Raw genomic sequence first — 18371 nt, forward strand, 5'->3', positions numbered from 1 at the left:
TGGTAATAGCAAAATCGAGGGACCTTTACCTAGCGAAGCATAGCCTGTCAATGGTGTTTAAATGGGCGGAAAGAATTGTGACTGGAGTCGATAATTTGGCAGGTCAAATTGAGTTTGGTTCAGTCCAGGTTTTCATGGGTACGAATATACAGTAATGTAGAAGTACGGATACCGGGCAACCAAGGCACTAGTAGAGAAGCTATCTGGGGGACGCATTTTGTAAGACGTTTGTGTTTGTGGTGGAGTGTTGCCGTAAGGGATCATGCTTTTTTCCTCAATTGCACTCGCGATTCTTTGCGGATGCGGACACAAGCCCACCCGATCCCCGTGTACAGCATATTGAAGGAGAGACGGTGTCTGTAGGGCAAGATGTTGCATGAGGGCTCGGAGCCTCACATATGATGTGGCATGATGCTGAGTATCTAGAAGCGAACATGTGAAGTAGTGAAGTAAGCCTGTCGGATTGTTCGTCGGTGGGTGGCGGCGCTATGACGGCCGGAGGGGAGCACATGTGGCCTTATGCGATCTATCACTCCCACCCTGGCTGGAAACTGGCTGGAAAGCCTTAACATGCCCTGAAGGGTGGTTACAGTTGCGCGGAACAGCAGAGGAGAACGGCAGCCCAATGCAGGGGCCGGAGATGGCCCGTGCTTGGCTTTGGCGAGGGGGATGCCGTAAGAAGACTAGTGATGCGTGGGTGGAATTACTCAGGGACCAGAGGCCAGCCCTTCCAGCCCTTCCAGCCCTTCCAGCCCTTCTAGCCCTCGGAGCCCAGGGAAGGGGCGGAGCCAATGGTAGATGCTGCTCCAGCAAAGTGCCTTCCATTACCTCATCTCAAGGCTTAAACCATGGTATCTAACAAGGGGAGCACCACGCTGACTGCCAGTAACCGCACTAACAAGGCCCCGTCACCGAGGTCGTGCCTTGCCTTCCCGACGCACCTTACCCTGCCAGCTCACGTCCGTTCTCCAGTAACAATACTTTGTACTACAACCAGCATTACAGCCTTCCTTGGGACCCGAGCTTGGGAACAAGACGAGAGTGGATCTCTTTTTTTGCGGCTGCACTCCAGTTCTCTGCTCTACCTGGCGTTCTGCAACCGAACTACGGATACACGTCACGTACCTTGCAGCAAACCACACAAACCTCGAGTCATCCAACGACACTGCAACTGCAACGCAACCCTCGACGTCCCAAGTAACCAAATCTCCTTGTCGACTCAAGCCCCGAAGCCCCGGCGCACATCCGCCAGCCTGCTCCCGAATAATAGCTCTCTCGACGACCTGGCCTTGCCAATTGGCCCAAAGTATCACCTGCTTTGTGCCATCTCTTCCCACACCATCTCGCTCCCTCGAACCGCAATCGCCTTTTCCAAAGACCGACCCCCCCGGGCAATCATCCACATCCTCGCGAGAGGGGGGCAATGACCATTCCCCCGCCGAACCATGGCTGATTCGGCCAGGTCCTCGGACAAGAACCCCCGGTCCCCCCTCAAGTCCAAGGTTGTCCGCTCCCAAAAGATCTCTCCGCCCAACGATCCGCGCCCCTCACCACCGAGCGTGCCCGATCATGTCGAGGACTTCAGCGACCGCGACGTCGAACAGCATCGCCGTGCCCCCTCCGCCCCGGGAGGCCCCATAATCCCACGTTCCCACACGCCCGGCCACCTCGCCTCCAAGAGCCAGGACCGCCGCCGTAAACCTTCCGAACTCTCTATCCGCCAGCGCTCCCAGTCGGCGTCGCAGGCTCAGGCCTCACAACAGTCTCGTACGACACCCACAAGCGCGAATACCCCCAGACCTCCACCGCCGTCCTTCCGGCCGAGTAATACTGCTAGCGATGCCACAACCCTGAACAGCAACGATGGCTCCGAGTCCACCGGAGGCCCCGGCTCCGACCGCGACGGCCGCCGTCCTATAGCCATGCGCTCCACGTCCGCCATAGCCGGAAAGCCTTCACTTCCCCTCTCGTCATCCTCAACACGCCAGCTCTCTACAACGGTCTCCTCGAGATCCGCCCCCAAAGGTCAACATATCCCCTTTCCGCCCCTCCAGGATCCAAAGACTGCGCCAGATGTACCTCCGGCTCCCTCATCAGGCATGTACTGGTCGCGAGCGCCCGTCTCAGGGGCTCCCCATACATCACTGCGTGCCCATACGACCACGCTCGTCGGATCCAACATATTCGTATTTGGGGGCTGCGACTCCCGCGCCTGTTTTAACGAGCTCTACGTCTTTGATGCAGATGCCTTTTACTGGTCCGTACCGCACGTCACCGGCGAGATCCCTGTGCCACTGCGCGCAATGACTTGCACTGCTGTCGGCAAGAAACTTGTGATATTTGGCGGTGGCGACGGGCCTGCGTACTATAACGATATTTACGTTCTTGATACGACAAATTTCAGGTGGCACAGGCCAAAGATTATAGGCGATCGTGTCCCCTCCAAACGTCGTGCACACACGGCCTGCCTCTACAAGAACGGCATCTACATCTTTGGAGGCGGCGACGGGGTTCGCGCCCTCAACGATGTCTGGAGGCTCGACGTCAGCGACATGAACAAGATGTCCTGGAAGCTTGTCTCCGGGCCCGAGCGGGCCCCGCCCCCGGGCGTCCGGGAAACTCGCCCGAAACCCCGCGGCTACCACACCGCCAACATGGTGGGCAGCAAGCTCATTATCTTTGGCGGCTCCGATGGCGGCGAGTGCTTCAACGATGTGTGGGTCTACGACGTCGACGCTCATATCTGGAAGGCCGTTTCCATACCTCAGACCTACCGCCGCCTATCGCACACGGCCACCCTCGTAGGCTCCTATCTATTCATTATTGGTGGACACGACGGCAACGAGTATTCCAACGATGTCCTCCTGCTCAACCTCGTCACAATGACTTGGGATCGCCGGCGCGTCTACGGCCTTCCGCCTAGCGGCCGCGGATACCACGGCACCGTGCTGTACGACAGTCGTCTGTTCATCATTGGTGGGTTTGACGGCAGTGAAGTGTTTAGCGATGTTTGGATGTTGGAGCTGGCTGTGCACGCATATTATTCACAAATTAGCCACTTCACCATTGAGGTCTGAGGTTCACAGTCTGGTGGTCCGCCGTTGTTATCGCGTTCCGAAAAAAAAAACTCATGTCATCTTGTTTATCATACCGTAATCTGGTTTGATCTGTTCCCCCAACTTTTGCATGTCGTTTTCCCAAGGCAGCAAGGCTTCCCGAAATCTCCTTATCTACAGTTACCTATGCTTGATGACGGAACGGCTTCATTAAAATTTCAGGCGGGTGGGCAGCCAAGCGTTATTCTTTTATCTTATTTTATCAGACAGAATTGTTGAACATAGTAGTACTCTAGTTTCAACATTTCTTTGCCCTTCGCTTATCTATCATTGTGTGACGTGACGATTCCGTAATTGTGAGATCTCGATATGGTCCACCATGTAACACCGGTGTTCTTATCTATCATTGTGGGATGCCGGGTCGACGGCGCACTCCGTGACTGACTCGCGAATCTCGGTGTTCTGGGCCGTACCCGTTCTGCGAGGTTTGATGCGGAGAGGTGCCTACGTCATCCCAGCAAGGAGTTGTTCTCGATGATCATTTGGGGTCAGTTTGTGCCAGTCCAATACGAAGACTGAATTGGAGACAAGTTGGACTCTGGGACTAAGGTCGGGGAAAAACCTACGTAGTGTGGTGCTCCGCCAAGGATCACGGGAGCTTGCCCCCCCGTAACCTGAGTAAAGTAGCTAGTGACTTCTCATCCCCCCCATCCCTCAGGATACTCTCTCCGATGGAACGAAACCGATAACGGGCGCTTTCGTTTGACATTGATGGCCTCGAAAATATAATCGTGTGGCTTGAGATTCCAATCGTTTGGGTAGGGGAGCTGCTACACAGAAGTATGGCTTCATGTCGGGGTCACGCCACCAAGTGGTGCAATTTCACTAGGCGGGAACGAATTGTCGCTGCTGCCGCTTACACACACTCACGGGGTTAGGTGGTCTAGGATTATATTAGGTTTCGAGATTACGTAGAAACTGTATTCAATGTTGCTGGTAAATGTAGACTGATGAAATCGCCAGATTGATACACAGACTTAGCAAGCCCGTCTGATTGTTGCTTGCCATTGTAGTCTCTCTCCCATCTCGTAACATTGAAGAAACCGTCATCGGCAGTGCCATATGACCAGGCCGTGGCCGGTCATCATCAACGCCTCTCCATTGAAACAAACGCCGGCAATGCAAGATAAATAACCCGCCAAGCTACCATCTCCCTCTCCGAGGGATAATTTTCGGGAACTTTGCCACGCGACATAGGAAATGATGAGAGAAATAATCGCATAAGGACCTGCATAAAGCCATGGAATAGTTGGATGAGCGGATGGGTGATGAGTCGTTGTGGTTAGTCGTGTGATGTTTGCACGTTTACTTGTGCTCAGAAGCCTTGCGGGCAGCGATGCGGCGCTCCTCGGCAGCGACCATATCTATTGACAGACATGTCAGTAAGAGCTCCGACACGGGGGGTGGGGAACATGATTGTCCCCCCCACCGGCGGGGAGATAGGTTGATGTTGACTTACCCTTCCACAAGTCCTGACCCTCGTACTCCTCCTTGTGAATCTTCTTCTCAATGAGGTGCTTGTGCTCCGGGTCTTCGGGGTCGATGATCATGACCGTTTCCCACCGGCCTGCGCCGGTCTTGGCGTCTTGCATCTCAAAGGCGGCGGTGATGACGAGCATGACGACGGCGAGAGCCTGGGCATACACACGGGCCTGGACGAGCTTCTGAGCGCCGGTGAGGTACTTGTCCTTGCCGACGATGGCGAGCGCGACGCCCATGGACGCAAGCCAGGAGGCGAAGACGATGGAGTATCTGTTCTCGCGACCCCACTCGGTGAACTTCTGCATCTGCGTTTCGTTGGCTTTAGCCTCGGCGATGGCGCGCGCTGTCGCGTCCTGATATCCAAACATGGGGTCCTTTTCCTTGCCGTAGCGGATGGACTCGCGGTCGGCGTGGACGATGGCGCCAAATGTCGCGGCAGAGGTGACGAGGAAGGAGCGGAACGGCAGGGTGAGCTGGCGGAAGGACGGGTAGCGCTTGGATGCGAAGAGGACACCTCCGAGACCGACGGCAAGGCCGGCCGTGCCGCCGATGAGGCCGGCTTTGACGACGACGCTGTAGTGCTCGGCCTCCTCTTCTTTGCTGAGGATCTTCATGATTGCGGTTTGTGGAAGGTGTCTATTTGGTGTGCAAAAATGTGGAGCTTCGAGCCGTAGCAAGGGGGACGGATGTTTTCCTTCAGAGGGAAAGAAAAAGGTTGATGCTGCAAGAGGTGATTTAGGTGCGCAGCCTTGTGCGTTTTGGTGTTGTCGAGATCTGAGCGGGTGGTCGTGGAGAGAGTGATGTCGTAATTACGATGTGGCTGGTGATGGATGGATGACGGGTAGTGATTCGAAGCTACCTTTGATGGGGTTTAATTCAGAGAGGTAAAGCTTGGTGCTGGTGCTCGTTTTCGCTTGGTTACCTAGAGCTCTCGGTCCCAGTGGATTGTCTCTCGGTGGATAATCTGAACAGCTGGTAACAAATCCTCAACATTGAAGACGAGTGTCAATGGCCTTATATCCAGTGAACGGAATTGTCAAAGCTGATGACAGATCCGAACGGGGATTGAAAACCTGGTGGATGGGACGCCGCGTGGGCGAAAAAAAGCTCTCATGGGACCCAAAATCGTGCCATGAGGTCGTCGCTACGGCATGATGTAATGGACCCTTGCTGTCCGGTCTTTGCCGTCCTGCACCTTTTTCCCCTGCCCTGAGCAGCGCCTCGCGGCACCGCATAGCGGCTTTTCCAGCGGCCGGCCTCTCAGTATAGAGCCCTGCCGCAGCGTTCCTCACTCAGCAAACACCGAGAAATTTCCGCAGCTTATGAGTAAGCAGAGAGAGAACAATCTTGTCTTCTCTGATTGGCCGTCGTTTTCCTCACAGGCACTACAACCGGACGAGGCGTCGCACATTCCAGTCGGTCGTCAGTCTGACCACTTTGGCAGGGTTCCCTATTTTCGCCGTTTGCTCGAGGCTCCAGTTAATTATGGGATTTCAAACGCCGAACGCCTGGCCGCCCCCGAAGCTTCGAGCAGACGCTGCTGTGAACATACTCGCGTATCGGGGATCATTCAGTTGCGGACCTTGGGATCGCCGACTTATGTCCACACTGAATTCTTGATGACGGGAATGTCGGCCTCGGATTGGGGACCCAGCTGTCCAGCTTCCCCGTGCTTGTCGGGCCTGAGCGCCCGGCAAGAGAAGCTGCCTTTCAAGGCCAGCAAATCCGACCTGACGGGAGGAAGATCCTTTGGTGACTGCAGAGAAAACGGCCCCTTTTTCTCACCGGCCGCACCCGAACGCCTAGCCCGGAGCCCCATAATATCCGCCTACGCTTATCCTGTTGGACAAGAAGCCAGGTACGAATAGTCGCCAGATGCTCTCTGTAATAAGGATGAGAGTGGCCTGATGTTCCGTCCAAACCTGATCTGCACTTCTGGCACCACTTTTGCTCACATTCACCATTACCTTCTCTTAGATTTGTGCGCTAGACAGACGCATGCAGAATAGTGTAGTCCAAAATCAAAGTGTATGTCCCAGGGATGGGCCGCCTAGATGCTCGTCTTTCGAACACCTTGACCACTCCGCAGTAGTGGTGAGCTGGTCTCAATCCGCAAGTGGGAGGTTCAGGGTCCGGTCATATTAGAGGGTGGTTTGCAACAATTGGAAAAGCTTCTAGCGAGGATGTCAGCTGGCTCCAACCGTCGTTCGCTCTTCCCTAGCATCATTGTTGGACAGCAAAAAGTTGCTCTCAAGCGATTGCGAGGCTTTTCCTGGCGTGTTCGGTGTATTCCCGTAGAGAATGGCGCTTGTAGATGCCCCAGAAAGCCCGTGATGCTAGTTCACAGCTTCGCAAGACCAACCTCAAGCGAACGTCGTGTGTAATGTCGTCAAGTAACACCTCTTGGAGGTGTATGGACGAGCATTTAGAGGCGGTGAGCGAAAACTCATCCCATCACCGCGTCACAGTGATGCCAAACCGGCCAAACCCACATGCTTTCTCAGCATGATAGCGGCGGTACAGTTGGTACAAAGGCGCAAGATTATAGGAGGCCAAATTCCAGAGCTCAACTCTCGTCGAGTTTCGGGTGCTCTTCTGTTTCAAAGCTTCTAGAGATACTCAGGGTCCAAGTCATGCAGTCTACCAATATCCACATGGAACAGAGCTCCTGCCCCCCGATTCAGGGTCCTTGCTATTATGCGTTGCATACAGATGTGAGATATGTCCCGTAATCCTCACCGCTGGTTGGATGATGGCCTGCTCCATTGCACATAGACTGAGTGTGTACCACAGTAGGTTGCAAACGAGATCACAGACAAGGTCTAGGTCCCCTTCAAGTAAATTAGTTTAGGCCCGTCCTCACGCGGTATTGGTAAAATGGATGGGGGCGATTCCTGCGCGCCTCATTCTTCAGCCCGAACCGTCTTCTAGAAACCTTCCACGATCCTTGCTAGGGTCAGGGTCCTCTGTGCGCTCCCGCCTGCCACCGACAAGACAAAGCCCGAGTCACCGAGCGACTGCTAGCTTTTGCGTGTACGAAGTATCCGTACTCGCAGCCACGGCATACCATTTGAATCTCAATCGTTGCTACGCCTCCCAAGGCCACTTCTTTCGTGTGAACGATCGCCTTCATCGGCATATGTGCTTCCTCGGTACCGTCAACCCCAACGATGCCCGCCTTCGACAGCATTTCTTCATTCGTATAGTAATCTGAACCGCTGGCTCTCGGCTCTGAGCCCCTTTCAATCTGTATCATGCCTCATGCATGCATCATGGACTATTATTGTGCGGAGGCTGTTTGAGGGCAACCCCTTGCGTTATTCGGTCGAATGAAGCAATGTCCTCTCAATCTAATACCGCGTCAAGGCTTCATCCTTGGCGAGTTCCGGTCCGAAGCTCTCAGATCGGTTGTCGCCGAGTCATTCGCTTGAAGCGAGCACGGCCTTAAACACATTACGTACCTACCCATAATAATTCGGCTTCTTTTCACCATACCCATATGTCGAGGACAAAGAAGAAAGTTTGGTAACAACCATTGAAACCAGAGGCCTTCCAAGGATCTGAAAGCAGACCTTACTCGCAGAGTAGCTCCCATGAAGTTATGCTCGAGACCCTTCGGAATCGGCGAGATAGTGTCTTTCTGGATAGTCCATCCTGTTGATGGACATTGCGGTGTAATGCCAGAGCCCAGGATCTCCCAAATGCCATTTGGTGTGTAATGACTGGTGGGCAAGGGAAATGCAGCCAAAGAGTTTAGGAGCCACAAGGAGCCACAAGGCACAATAGCAATAAGGCACGGAACTTGCAATAATCTCCTACCCGAGGAGAGAAATATCGGCTCGTCAATGGTGTGCAGAACCATGGATATCCACAGGTGGGCCGGTGAAGAGTGATGGACAGCCGGCCATGTAGTATCGAGATTGCGGCATTTCAGACGTTACCCCGCTGCGGTTCCTGGCCATTGGCATTTTGCCATCTAGGTGGGCGGTTGAACGGTGGACAAACGCTGACGTTACCGTTGCCGTCTCCGCGATCTCGGCCGGGTCATGTAACACAAGGAGTGTTCAGGACTCCGTGCCTGCGGGGTGAAGTGTGGGTGGTGGTGTCAGTGTTAGTGGCTCGTTAGCCATGTGTACGCAAGATCTTGGATTGCTCTCTGCAACGGTTGGTCGGGTCGGTGGGGAGACGATGAAGGCAAGCCGGTTTTGATGAACAGGATCGACGAAGGAAATCGTGCAACATGATGCTTCTGGCCACGGCCATCACAAGCATGTAGCCAACGGCGGGGCATATCGCCGAGATGCAGACTAGGTACGTAGGAGCGAAGTGGATTGGGGTCGAGATCGAGGTGTGAACTCAAGATCGCATAGAGATCCGGTGGCTTGCGGGCACACACGCTTCGAGGCCCATGTGCACCTCATCTGAGTACCATTGCAAGCGAGTCAAGGCCCTGGAGGACCACGGCTCTTTAGGACCACTGCCCTGCACCACGTTGCCTGTCGACTTTGAGTCTTGAGAGGAAACCATGGCAGGAAGGGTGGTTCTACGCTTTGCCGATTCATGGCGTGTTTGTCTGAGATGAAGGTTGCGGCGAGCCCCTAGCAAAGTGGAAAGGTTATCCCAAAGCTTTTCAGACGGGGAAATGATGTGTCGCGTACGGGGGTCGTTTGCAGTGGTACTTTGGCGTTGGGATATCATATGGTGTATTCGTTTGTTGTTTCTCGCTACCCGCGGCTGCGAACTAAAGTCGGTTTCTTCCAAGTTCCAATTTGTCCGTAGCTTCCTCTTCCTGCAACTCGTCCATTCTGCAGGCGAAATGAAATGCCTCGGTCTTCTCAAACCTGCCCATGTTCTATGCTTGATGTGCCAGGGAGTATGGGTAACTACACGGAATTGCTGTAGATCGTAGGCGGTCGTCCACCGTGGTAGGTAAAGTGTCCGTGAGAAGCGTCCCACACCGCCTTTCCTCTCAAGGGCGAGGTATCCGTAGTGACGATAGGCTGCTCGTTACAAACGGTGCTCCTCTCTGAGACAGGTCAAAAATGTCGGCGAAATTGGGATTTAGGCATGCGACGCTAAGAAGCGGTGTTCGTACTACCCGTAGGCGGTTTTGGGGTTTGCCAGCCTCTGCCTCTGCCTGCCAGCCAACGCTAGTAGCCATGTCCCTGAGTAGCAAAGTGTCAAGTGCCTCGCGCAGCCCACCCATGCGACGGTGAATTTCACCCGGAGCGGGAGCGAATTCTGGGAAAATACAACAGGGTGTGCACGGCGAGCGTTAGGCTCGTTTTAGCTGTTGCGGCTAGCAGGGATATCCTAGCGAGGCACAGACCTGGCGTCCCAATGCTGGACTCGGCTGCGCCTTTGGCCTTGGGGGTGCCATTGTCGAAACTGTCATTCGTCGGGTCCGGAGTGGACCGGCGTCGGTGGTGGAGTGTTGCTTCTGTTCCGCTTCTGCATGTATTCGCTGCACCGTGTTCCTAGCCGTGCCAGCGTGCCATTGCCTCCACCATGAGGTAAAGGTTGAGGGTCAGGCACCCTGCCCAGGACCCCGAAAGCAGACATGCAAGATCAGACCGCCTTCCTCGCTGCGGCCCCGGAGGCTGTAGAGCTGAGAAAGACCCTGTTTCTGCCACTATCTTTTCCGACGTTCCCACAGACTTCCTGAGAATTTCCATGGATGTAACTTTCGCCTTGCTTAGAATCCCTCATCCGTCGTCATTTGTGTAGAAGGTAAACTTGGAACCAGGCATGGCCCAAGGCGCATCTCTCCTCCCTCCCCGTGATAAGTGACAGACTGAATAAATCTCGTCGTTGAAGGGGGTTGCCGCGGTGGTGATGATGGATGGCATACCAAAGATTCGGAACCCCTTCTGTATCCTCCTACCTTGGGATACTCCGTTGACTCGGCCGCCTCGGAAAGCCCCGCAATTGTTCTAGTCGCCTCATGCTTTTGCTCGCCTTCTCAGCGAAATGCACACGACTTTTCAAAGCCGATTTTGCATCTCTTCTTTGTTATTGAAGACGGTCAATCACCGAGGACGGATAGCGGCCGATGTGTGCAGGACTTTGACATGGAGCATGGGGTGGCCAAACAGGCCTGTCCCCGACACTAAATGTCTGGCTATGAGTCAAGCATAGGAGCTTAGAGGCGGTTGTGCGACGGCCTTGTCCAGTCATCTTGTGGCATCTCCATCCGTCGCTACCGTGGGATCCACCGCTGCAGAATAATTCTGGGCAATTCATGGCTTTCTGACGGTGATTTTCTGATTCGACGTTGTTGCCGGCCGGCGTATCTGGCGGAGCTCAAATTGTATGAGAAACTGCTACGGAAATCAATATTGGGTCTTTTGGCGCATCGCTCGCATGTGTGGACAAGCCTGGCAAGCCGCGGGAGGGGGGGCGGCGAATCGGAGTAATAGCCTCCAAGATGTATACGTTGTTTGGGGGCATCGTCGATGGTCGGATAATTGATACCTGCGATTGGCCTGCGCCTGGTGACGTCCTGGTCGGCAATCAGGCGCAGGGCCGGCGCAGCTCACCCACCAACCAGCCTCCCAGCTGAGGCCAATTCTGTATTGCAATCGTACCAACAGCCAGCTTGACCGATCTTTCGTTTTTTCATAGGACTCCGACCCAGCGCTCTGGGTTACTCGAAGCAGACAGGCTTACAGCTCCATGTTTGGCATCCTGAATCGTGCCCGGTGTAGGAGATGAGAGGTGATGAAATAGTCCCAGCGATCCACGTACATATCCGTCGAATGTAGGCAACTCATGTGGCCCGACGCGGGTGTAGCAGGCAGACAGGCTTGACGGGTCCATTAAAACACAGTAACCATAACCTTGTCCGATTCCCAGAACGTCCCCAAGAGACTGGGTCGATCACGTAACGGTTTGATCCTGCTCCGTCCCCTCTGCTGCTTGAGACCTTCTTTTCTGACACGGGGTTCATTTTCTCCCCTTTGATATCTGCTCAACGTGTTTTTTTTCCCTCTCTCTTTCCTTTCTGGGAGAGTAATGGGCTATCTTGGGTGGGAACAGCGGAAAATAGAGGGTGGATAAGAGGTGTTTGACCATGGATCATGTAAGTCGTTGCGCTAGGACAGCCTGTGACAGACGTCAGCAGAACTTGGTCCGGGACGTAGTGTCGAAAGGGGAGGCCAAGGGACCAATGGACCATAATTGGGGGCCGGCCGGGATGGTGCCGGCACATGTTGACGGACGCCGCTGGCCGTGTGGCAAGAAGCTGATCTAGGAACGGTTCGATGCAGTATAGTAGGTGGTGGGTTTGGCTTTGGCGACGAGATATCCAGCCCAGCGGGGAAGCGTCCAACAATGACCGTACAGCACAATATAGCGACACTTGTCTCTGTCTCTCGAACAAGGTGGACTGCGGTAAAGCGGTACAGCCCAGGGCAGTGGGCGGCGGAAAAGAATTGAAGCGTGAGGTGAACAAGGTGTGTAATTGACTTATTCCAGGCTGTATGAATATTCGTCGATGAAAGAAAGGGATATCCGCCATTGCGTACCTTGCCGTATCGTATCCGCCTCGATGCAAGCGCGAAATATTGGTGCAGGCAAGCAGGCAGGCAGGCCCTCGTCTTCACCTGTTCATTATTGCTTCTTTTTTGACCTTCCTTGCCCTCCATGCGTGCCTTCCAAGTGTGGGAAGGGGGATGATGGAGTCGTGGAAGAGTGGAATATAGATTCCCTGGGGCGCCAGCTGGTCGGTTTGTTGCTTTTTCCTCGTCTGTTGTTCCTTTCTCGGTGGATCGTGCCACGCCTGCCTTGAGTGGAATACCTTCCCGTGGCCATTACCTTACCTTTTCCGGCCATGTCATTCGTCGAGACGATCATCGTCTGACCCAGGACGCACTTGCCTGCCCGGTGTCATCTCCTACCTTCTTCCTGTCGTCGCCGCCTCCGTCGTTCATGCGGAGCAAGAGCGCTTACCGTACTACGTAGTACGTACCTACCTATTTATACCAGCTCGATGGAAGCCCGGAAGTTGATGGAGTCGGGACACGAACGACGGAAGGGAAGGTTTGCAGTGAGTTGAGGCGAGGTGAGGTGAGGTGAGGAATGGTACCTTTGGAGGCAGGTACAAAGTACTTCGTGCCGTCTCTACAACCTAAGATGTCCTACCTTACCTTACCTCACTATGGAACCCCAAATACCAATATCGAAGCCAAGGCCACACACGCCCCCCAAACAAACGGTGCAATTGTCTGTCTTGCGGATTGCCAGCCTCTCTACCCCAGGAAACGTCGATGACCGGTACATCGGACCAGATCAGACACTTGGGACGCCTTTGCTTATGCTTTGTTCGTTGAGCGCACTATTTGTCGTCGTCGAGGAGTCACACTAATAGTCACCGGCCGTTAGGGTGTGTGTTTGTGTGGTCCAGTGCCATTCGCCCGCGTTCTTCCGTCCTTCTCTGCCTCGCCTATGCCTGAAGTCGGGCTCAGACCCATTGTATGCGGTTCTAATGGGGGCGAGAGAGAGGCAGATGGAGGGGAGACTAAGTACCTACTGAGGTATTGGGTGTGCCAAAAGTCTAAGGTAAGGTGCGACTCAGCATCGATGTGCCTGCCAATCCGAGACAAGACTATTGGTCCCCCTCTCGCCTTCTTGCTTTGCCTTTGTCTCCTTCTCCAGTACGAACGAATATACCTTCGGGCAGGTGGTAATAGATGGCAGGCCGCAGTCCATCATGAGCAAGCCGCGACAGACAGTAGATAGACAGTCGACAGACGGTAGACAGACAGTGAGGTGCTGCTGACCCCAAAACCTTCCTACCCCCAAACATCGGCCGAGCTTTCGTCGAGGGACCGCCTTCCAAGCGCCTTCCAAGTTCCGTGCTCTGCCTTAGCTATCCTACAGATACCCTCCCAAGGTGCTTTGGACCGATCAACCTGGAGCCCGGCCTGACCAGGTCAAGTACCTTGCCTCTCGCGCCAGGACAACCCGGATTTGTTCTTGAGTCGAGTCAACGCATGCACATCTGTTCCATCATACCGCTTGCCTTCTCATTCATAACCCCTTCCTTCCCCTTCCCGACTTGTGTCCCAGACGTCCTCCGTGCTTCTGCCCTTAACCTCATCCCAGATCTACTTCCCCAGATCCATCAACTCACACATTGATACTTATCACTGCTTCGAAACGTCCACTTCATCTCTAGCTTCAAGACCTCGTCCACTTACAGTCTCTGGCCGTGTCGACGTGAGGACAACACACGACAATACCCACCCCAACAACCCTGTCGAGACTATAAGACGATTCCTTATAATCATAATAAACAACATTGTCAACACCCAAGCAACCGTCAACGAGTATTAGATCTCTTGGATCGTCTCGACAGTTGGCAGCCCTCTTCCATAGTCATCCATCAGCTCAATCCTCTGCCCAAAGCCTCAGCAACGCTATTACGCCTCCGCGGACAAAAATCGATCGCAACGTTCGGGGATAGCCATCATCATCCAGCCGTCACCATCACATCTACAGCCTTCCGGAATTAGATTGTTTCCGATCTTTCGATACAAACAACCTAGAAGCGGAAGATTTGCGCCCTCGATTTCGCCTCCAACCTTGGGCGCGCCTTTAGAGGCCATTACCAATACCACGCGCCGTCACTGTCGCCGGAATTCCCTTCCTCGGTCGGCCCCAGCCCACCTTAATTCGCCTCCCCGGTACACCAACACCACCGCTGCAGCGAACCCTTCCATCAGGTACCTTCCAACCTTTCAGGTAGGTAGGTACTTTACCGACTAAGGCACTTGGGCCATCGCTTTTTAAACTTCGCCTGCCACCGCCGCAGTCCCCCCAGCAAATCGTATTCGACACCCTTACTTCGTACCCTTTGCACCGAGTCGAGTCCTCCCCCCACACATTCCCTATTCCCCATCTTCGCAAAGCCGACGGTTCGTCTTTGAGAGGGGAAAAAAAAAAAAGGGAAATTGGGAAAGGAGAAAAAAAGGTGCAGCACAAACACTGCGCATACATACGCAAACACTACACACACGCACACTCTCTCTCACACCCCTCCTCCTCTTTTTCTCTTGACACATTGCGGCGGCAGCGCTGCTAGTCGAGACGCGGACTCGATCTCCTTTTTCGGAGCGCATCCGCCGGCTGCATTCAGTGGCCCGATTTAATAAGTACCCACAAAAAGGGTCGAGAAACGTTCTGGGAGCCACGGATCCCCTGCCTAAACCCAATACAACGGCTACTTCCAGCTGACATGAGGAGCGCCCTTCGCTGGTTCAACCCAACAAGTACCGAGGACCCAAGGGACCCGTCGACCCGGTCCACCGCCGCCGCCGCCCACAACAGCGAACCCAGGCGCACGCCCAGCAGAAGTGACTGCGCCAGCGCCGATAATATTAGTTATCGTGCGTCGGCTTCCTCTTTCACCACTACAACACCACCTCCACAACTGCCCGCGGCCTGCTCTGCCTCTGACAACATCTTCGCTTCTCCTTCACCAGCATCTTCCAACTCCTCTTCTCGCACCCCAAACTCTCCTTCCTCTCAACCCCTTACGCCCACCGACCCCTTTGACGTGCGTGATTCTCGCGCAGGCCTCTGGTCCACCAAGCCAATCACAATCGCCACGCCCACAAGCACGAGGGACCCGTCCTCCACCTCCCCCTCAGGCCCCGCAAAGTCCAGCTTCGACAGAAACCCATTTGCTCTACCCGACGAGCTCCTCGACTTTGCTCCCATTCCAACCAAGAGTATCGATATGACCACTGGCCCAGCCATGGATTCGGCCATGGGTCGGAGTCGTCAGGACTCCTTTGTCAGCGCTGGTCCTAAGCCAATTTCTATGGCCAACCCCAACCGTGACCATGTTAACCGCCAACGACGCGAGAGTCTTGCCGGCAGCCTCATGGGCGCTGGCGCTAGCTGGGGAGGAATGTCATTCGGCAGCTTCATTCGTGATGAGTATGTTCGCCCGCCTTCCTGTCTTTAACTGCCTATTCCTGCGTGACATATATGCCTCGGTGGCGACCGTTGGCATGTCATCGGTCGCAATGCCGCTCGTGTGCGCAAGAATTACCGCTGACTGGTTTACCTAGCATCGCCATGGCAGGCACGTCACCATTTGCACACCAGGCCTCGCCGTCCTTCCACTCTGGTTCCTACTTGCCCAAGCTTGAGGCAAGTTTCATGAAGGACTTCACCTGTTGCGGTTTGAACTTGCCCAACCTTCACGACCTGTTGCAACACTATGAAGAATCGCACACCCAACCCAGTCCGAACACTGCGCGCAATGCGCCCTTTTCTTCCCAATTCGCCGCGATACCCACACAACCTTCTTCCAGAGCCAGTAGCGCAAGACCGCAGACACAGCAGCAGAATACTACTTCAATGTCACAGCTTGGACAGCAAAGTCGCCCAGGATCCAACCTCGGCGGAGGCATGGGAGGCTTGGGGATGCAGCTTGGTCAGCAAAACATGGCAGGACAACAGCATGGACAAATGTCGCAATTCGACGAGATGGACGCGGTCGGTGACATGGAGATGGACGATGCTCTGGGAACCATGGAAATGGACGATAGCCAGAGAACAATGTCCCAGACTCGGCAAATGTTTGGCCAGCAACAGCGACCTCAGTTGCACGTCAACGCCTCGGGTCTCACCCAAGGGCTGCGGACATCCCAGCCACCAACGCCTGCAGCCGCAAGCTTTGGTCTGCAGCACAACCCCACGGTGTCATCTGTAAACACCCCTACTCTCACTACTCAGCAAACGCCACAGCAACAGCGCCCCAATAACGGTTTCCAAAACTCCCCGATGCAATCCATGGATGACATGGACGACATGGACGACGATTTGCCGGGCATGCCCATGGGTGGCAATATGGAGCTTAACGGATCCAACTTTGGTGATGTGAGCTTCGGGAACTCCGGCTCCGAGTTTTGTATCAACGATCCTGGCAAGCACTTATTCAGCCCTGGTGGTGCTCTCACCAACCAGCAGCGGGCCATTCAGGCACACCTCATTGGAATGGGTTTCGATCCTAGCCAGCCCAATAGCGCGGCAAACAAGGCTTTGATCCAAAAGTTTGGCGCAATGATGATTCCCGAAGAACACAAACCTTTCAAGTGCCCTGTCATCGGCTGCGAAAAGGCGTACAAGAATCAGAACGGTCTCAAGTAAGTCTTCGCGCCCTGTGTGGTGCATGACAGGTGGCTAATCAGAGTCCAAAACAGGTACCACAAAACGCATGGACACCAAACGCAACAGCTGCACGAAAACGGTGACGGAACCTTCTCCATCGTCAACCCTGAGACCAGTACGCCGTACCCCGGTACTTTAGGCATGGAGAAGGAGAAGCCTTTCTCCTGCGACGTGTGCGGCAAGCGCTATAAGAACCTCAACGGTCTCAAATACGTGAGTTTACACATGATGTTGGGAACAAATATGATGCAGTGACTGACAGGAAACACAGCACAAGGGACACTCCGCACCTTGCAATCCCGATTTCAAGTTCTTAGCCGCAGGGCTCAACAATCTCGCTAGCCTGCCGGGTCTCATGGAGAATTCAATGACCAATCTGCCCGGAATCGGCGAAGACCAGATGATGTAGGGGAGCAACTCGTCAGGCGATCCCCCCACACCCAATTCATGGGACTCTTGAAAAATTCGCCGGGGTCACCGAGAAGCGTGCAGCATCCCGATTTTGGCCTCGAAGTCGCGACTCAATATCTCAGCCATGCGGTGGCTTGCGGCATACGGCGCGGCGTTTGATTGCTTTTGCGGACGGTTTCCAGGTCGATTATCAGGTCGATCGAGTCTGTTCCCGTTTTATACCCTCATAGACTTACCAGTAACGCTTGCGATTCTTCGTCCACGATACACCTCCTTTCTAGATTAATACATGCCTCGGCAGCAACAGTCGAGGTTAGACGGCGATGAGGCCATCACAGCAGGCCGGCATTGTTTGGTTTCTTTTGGTTTCTTCGCTAGTTTGCTTTTCTTTGTCGATAGTTCGCTGCTTCTTTGGGCCCAGCTCTACTGTTCATTCTTGCTGCTAGAGCAGTAGCAGATCAGTGCCGCTGAACTCACGTTGCGAACGAAGCTCGCCTTATCAAGGAACCGCAAGATGTCCGGGGGGTTATACGAAGCTCTAAAAGAAGGACCAGGGGAGAAACGTGGAAATGATGGTTTGGAAAAAGTCTTGAATGAGTTTGGAGACAATGAACTTGAAGGAAAACAGACGAGGAACGACTCGGCCTAGTTCGTGGGCTATTGAAAAGTTCTTTTCCTCTTGTTTCCTGACTCTTAAATCAGAGCGATGTTCTCTCTTTGTGTGTGAGAGAAGTGTGCATCTGATTTAAAATCACGCAGGCGTTAAAAGTACGGAGGGCATCGGCTGGGAAAAGTTCACTCATGATTTTATTTCGTTTCGTACTTTTCGACAATCTCCCAAAAAATAGACTGAATGAACGAATTGACTAAACGGTTGCAAAAGGATATAAGCAAGAAAAACTTCGTTTGATTGTGTCTGGGATATCAATGTCTATCAGACAGCAATTCCAGCACGATACAAGTAATAAAAAAAAACCCCAGCCAAAATCGCTCTACAAACCAACACCTGGCCATGCCATAAACCTTTCTACTACCAGAACCACCACATAAGACATTTCTTCGTTACTTGTAAAGCCATGAGAGTTGAGGTAGAATAAAGCAAGTCAACCTTGCACAATGCCAATTTGTACCTTGACTGTGTTCATCTTGTTGAGGGCAAAGCCAGTCCCTTCGTCAACT

The 18371-nt window shown here is 53.9% G+C and overlaps 4 protein-coding genes across 4 annotated transcripts; 2 read left to right on the forward strand and 2 right to left on the reverse strand.

The window, feature by feature from the left end:
* Positions 1–1445: 1445 nt before the first annotated feature.
* Positions 1446–3077, forward strand: CORC01_07217 (kelch domain-containing protein; the record flags this gene model as incomplete). The annotated part of the gene is made up of 1 exon (XM_022618855.1): positions 1446–3077. The coding sequence occupies one exon, from the start codon at positions 1446–1448 to the stop codon at positions 3075–3077; it is 1632 nt and encodes a 543-aa protein (XP_022474589.1).
* A 1344-nt stretch (positions 3078–4421) lies between these two features.
* CORC01_07218 (uncharacterized protein) lies at positions 4422–5212 on the reverse strand (the record flags this gene model as incomplete). Its single annotated transcript, XM_022618856.1, has 2 exons — positions 4422–4480; positions 4576–5212. The coding sequence occupies 2 exons, from the start codon at positions 5210–5212 to the stop codon at positions 4422–4424; spliced, it is 696 nt and encodes a 231-aa protein (XP_022474590.1).
* A 4127-nt stretch (positions 5213–9339) lies between these two features.
* Positions 9340–9447, reverse strand: CORC01_07219 (uncharacterized protein; the record flags this gene model as incomplete). Its single annotated transcript, XM_022618857.1, has 1 exon — positions 9340–9447. The coding sequence occupies one exon, from the start codon at positions 9445–9447 to the stop codon at positions 9340–9342; it is 108 nt and encodes a 35-aa protein (XP_022474591.1).
* Positions 9448–14835: 5388 nt separating this feature from the next.
* Positions 14836–17190, forward strand: CORC01_07220 (uncharacterized protein; the record flags this gene model as incomplete). The annotated part of the gene is made up of 4 exons (XM_022618858.1): positions 14836–15542; positions 15677–16756; positions 16814–16994; positions 17053–17190. The coding sequence occupies 4 exons, from the start codon at positions 14836–14838 to the stop codon at positions 17188–17190; spliced, it is 2106 nt and encodes a 701-aa protein (XP_022474592.1).
* Between the last annotated feature and the right edge of the window lie 1181 nt (positions 17191–18371).

Source organism: Colletotrichum orchidophilum (assembly GCF_001831195.1).
Source record: "Colletotrichum orchidophilum strain IMI 309357 chromosome Unknown Scaffold_57.1, whole genome shotgun sequence".
In the NCBI taxonomy this organism is placed as follows: domain Eukaryota; kingdom Fungi; phylum Ascomycota; class Sordariomycetes; order Glomerellales; family Glomerellaceae; genus Colletotrichum; species Colletotrichum orchidophilum.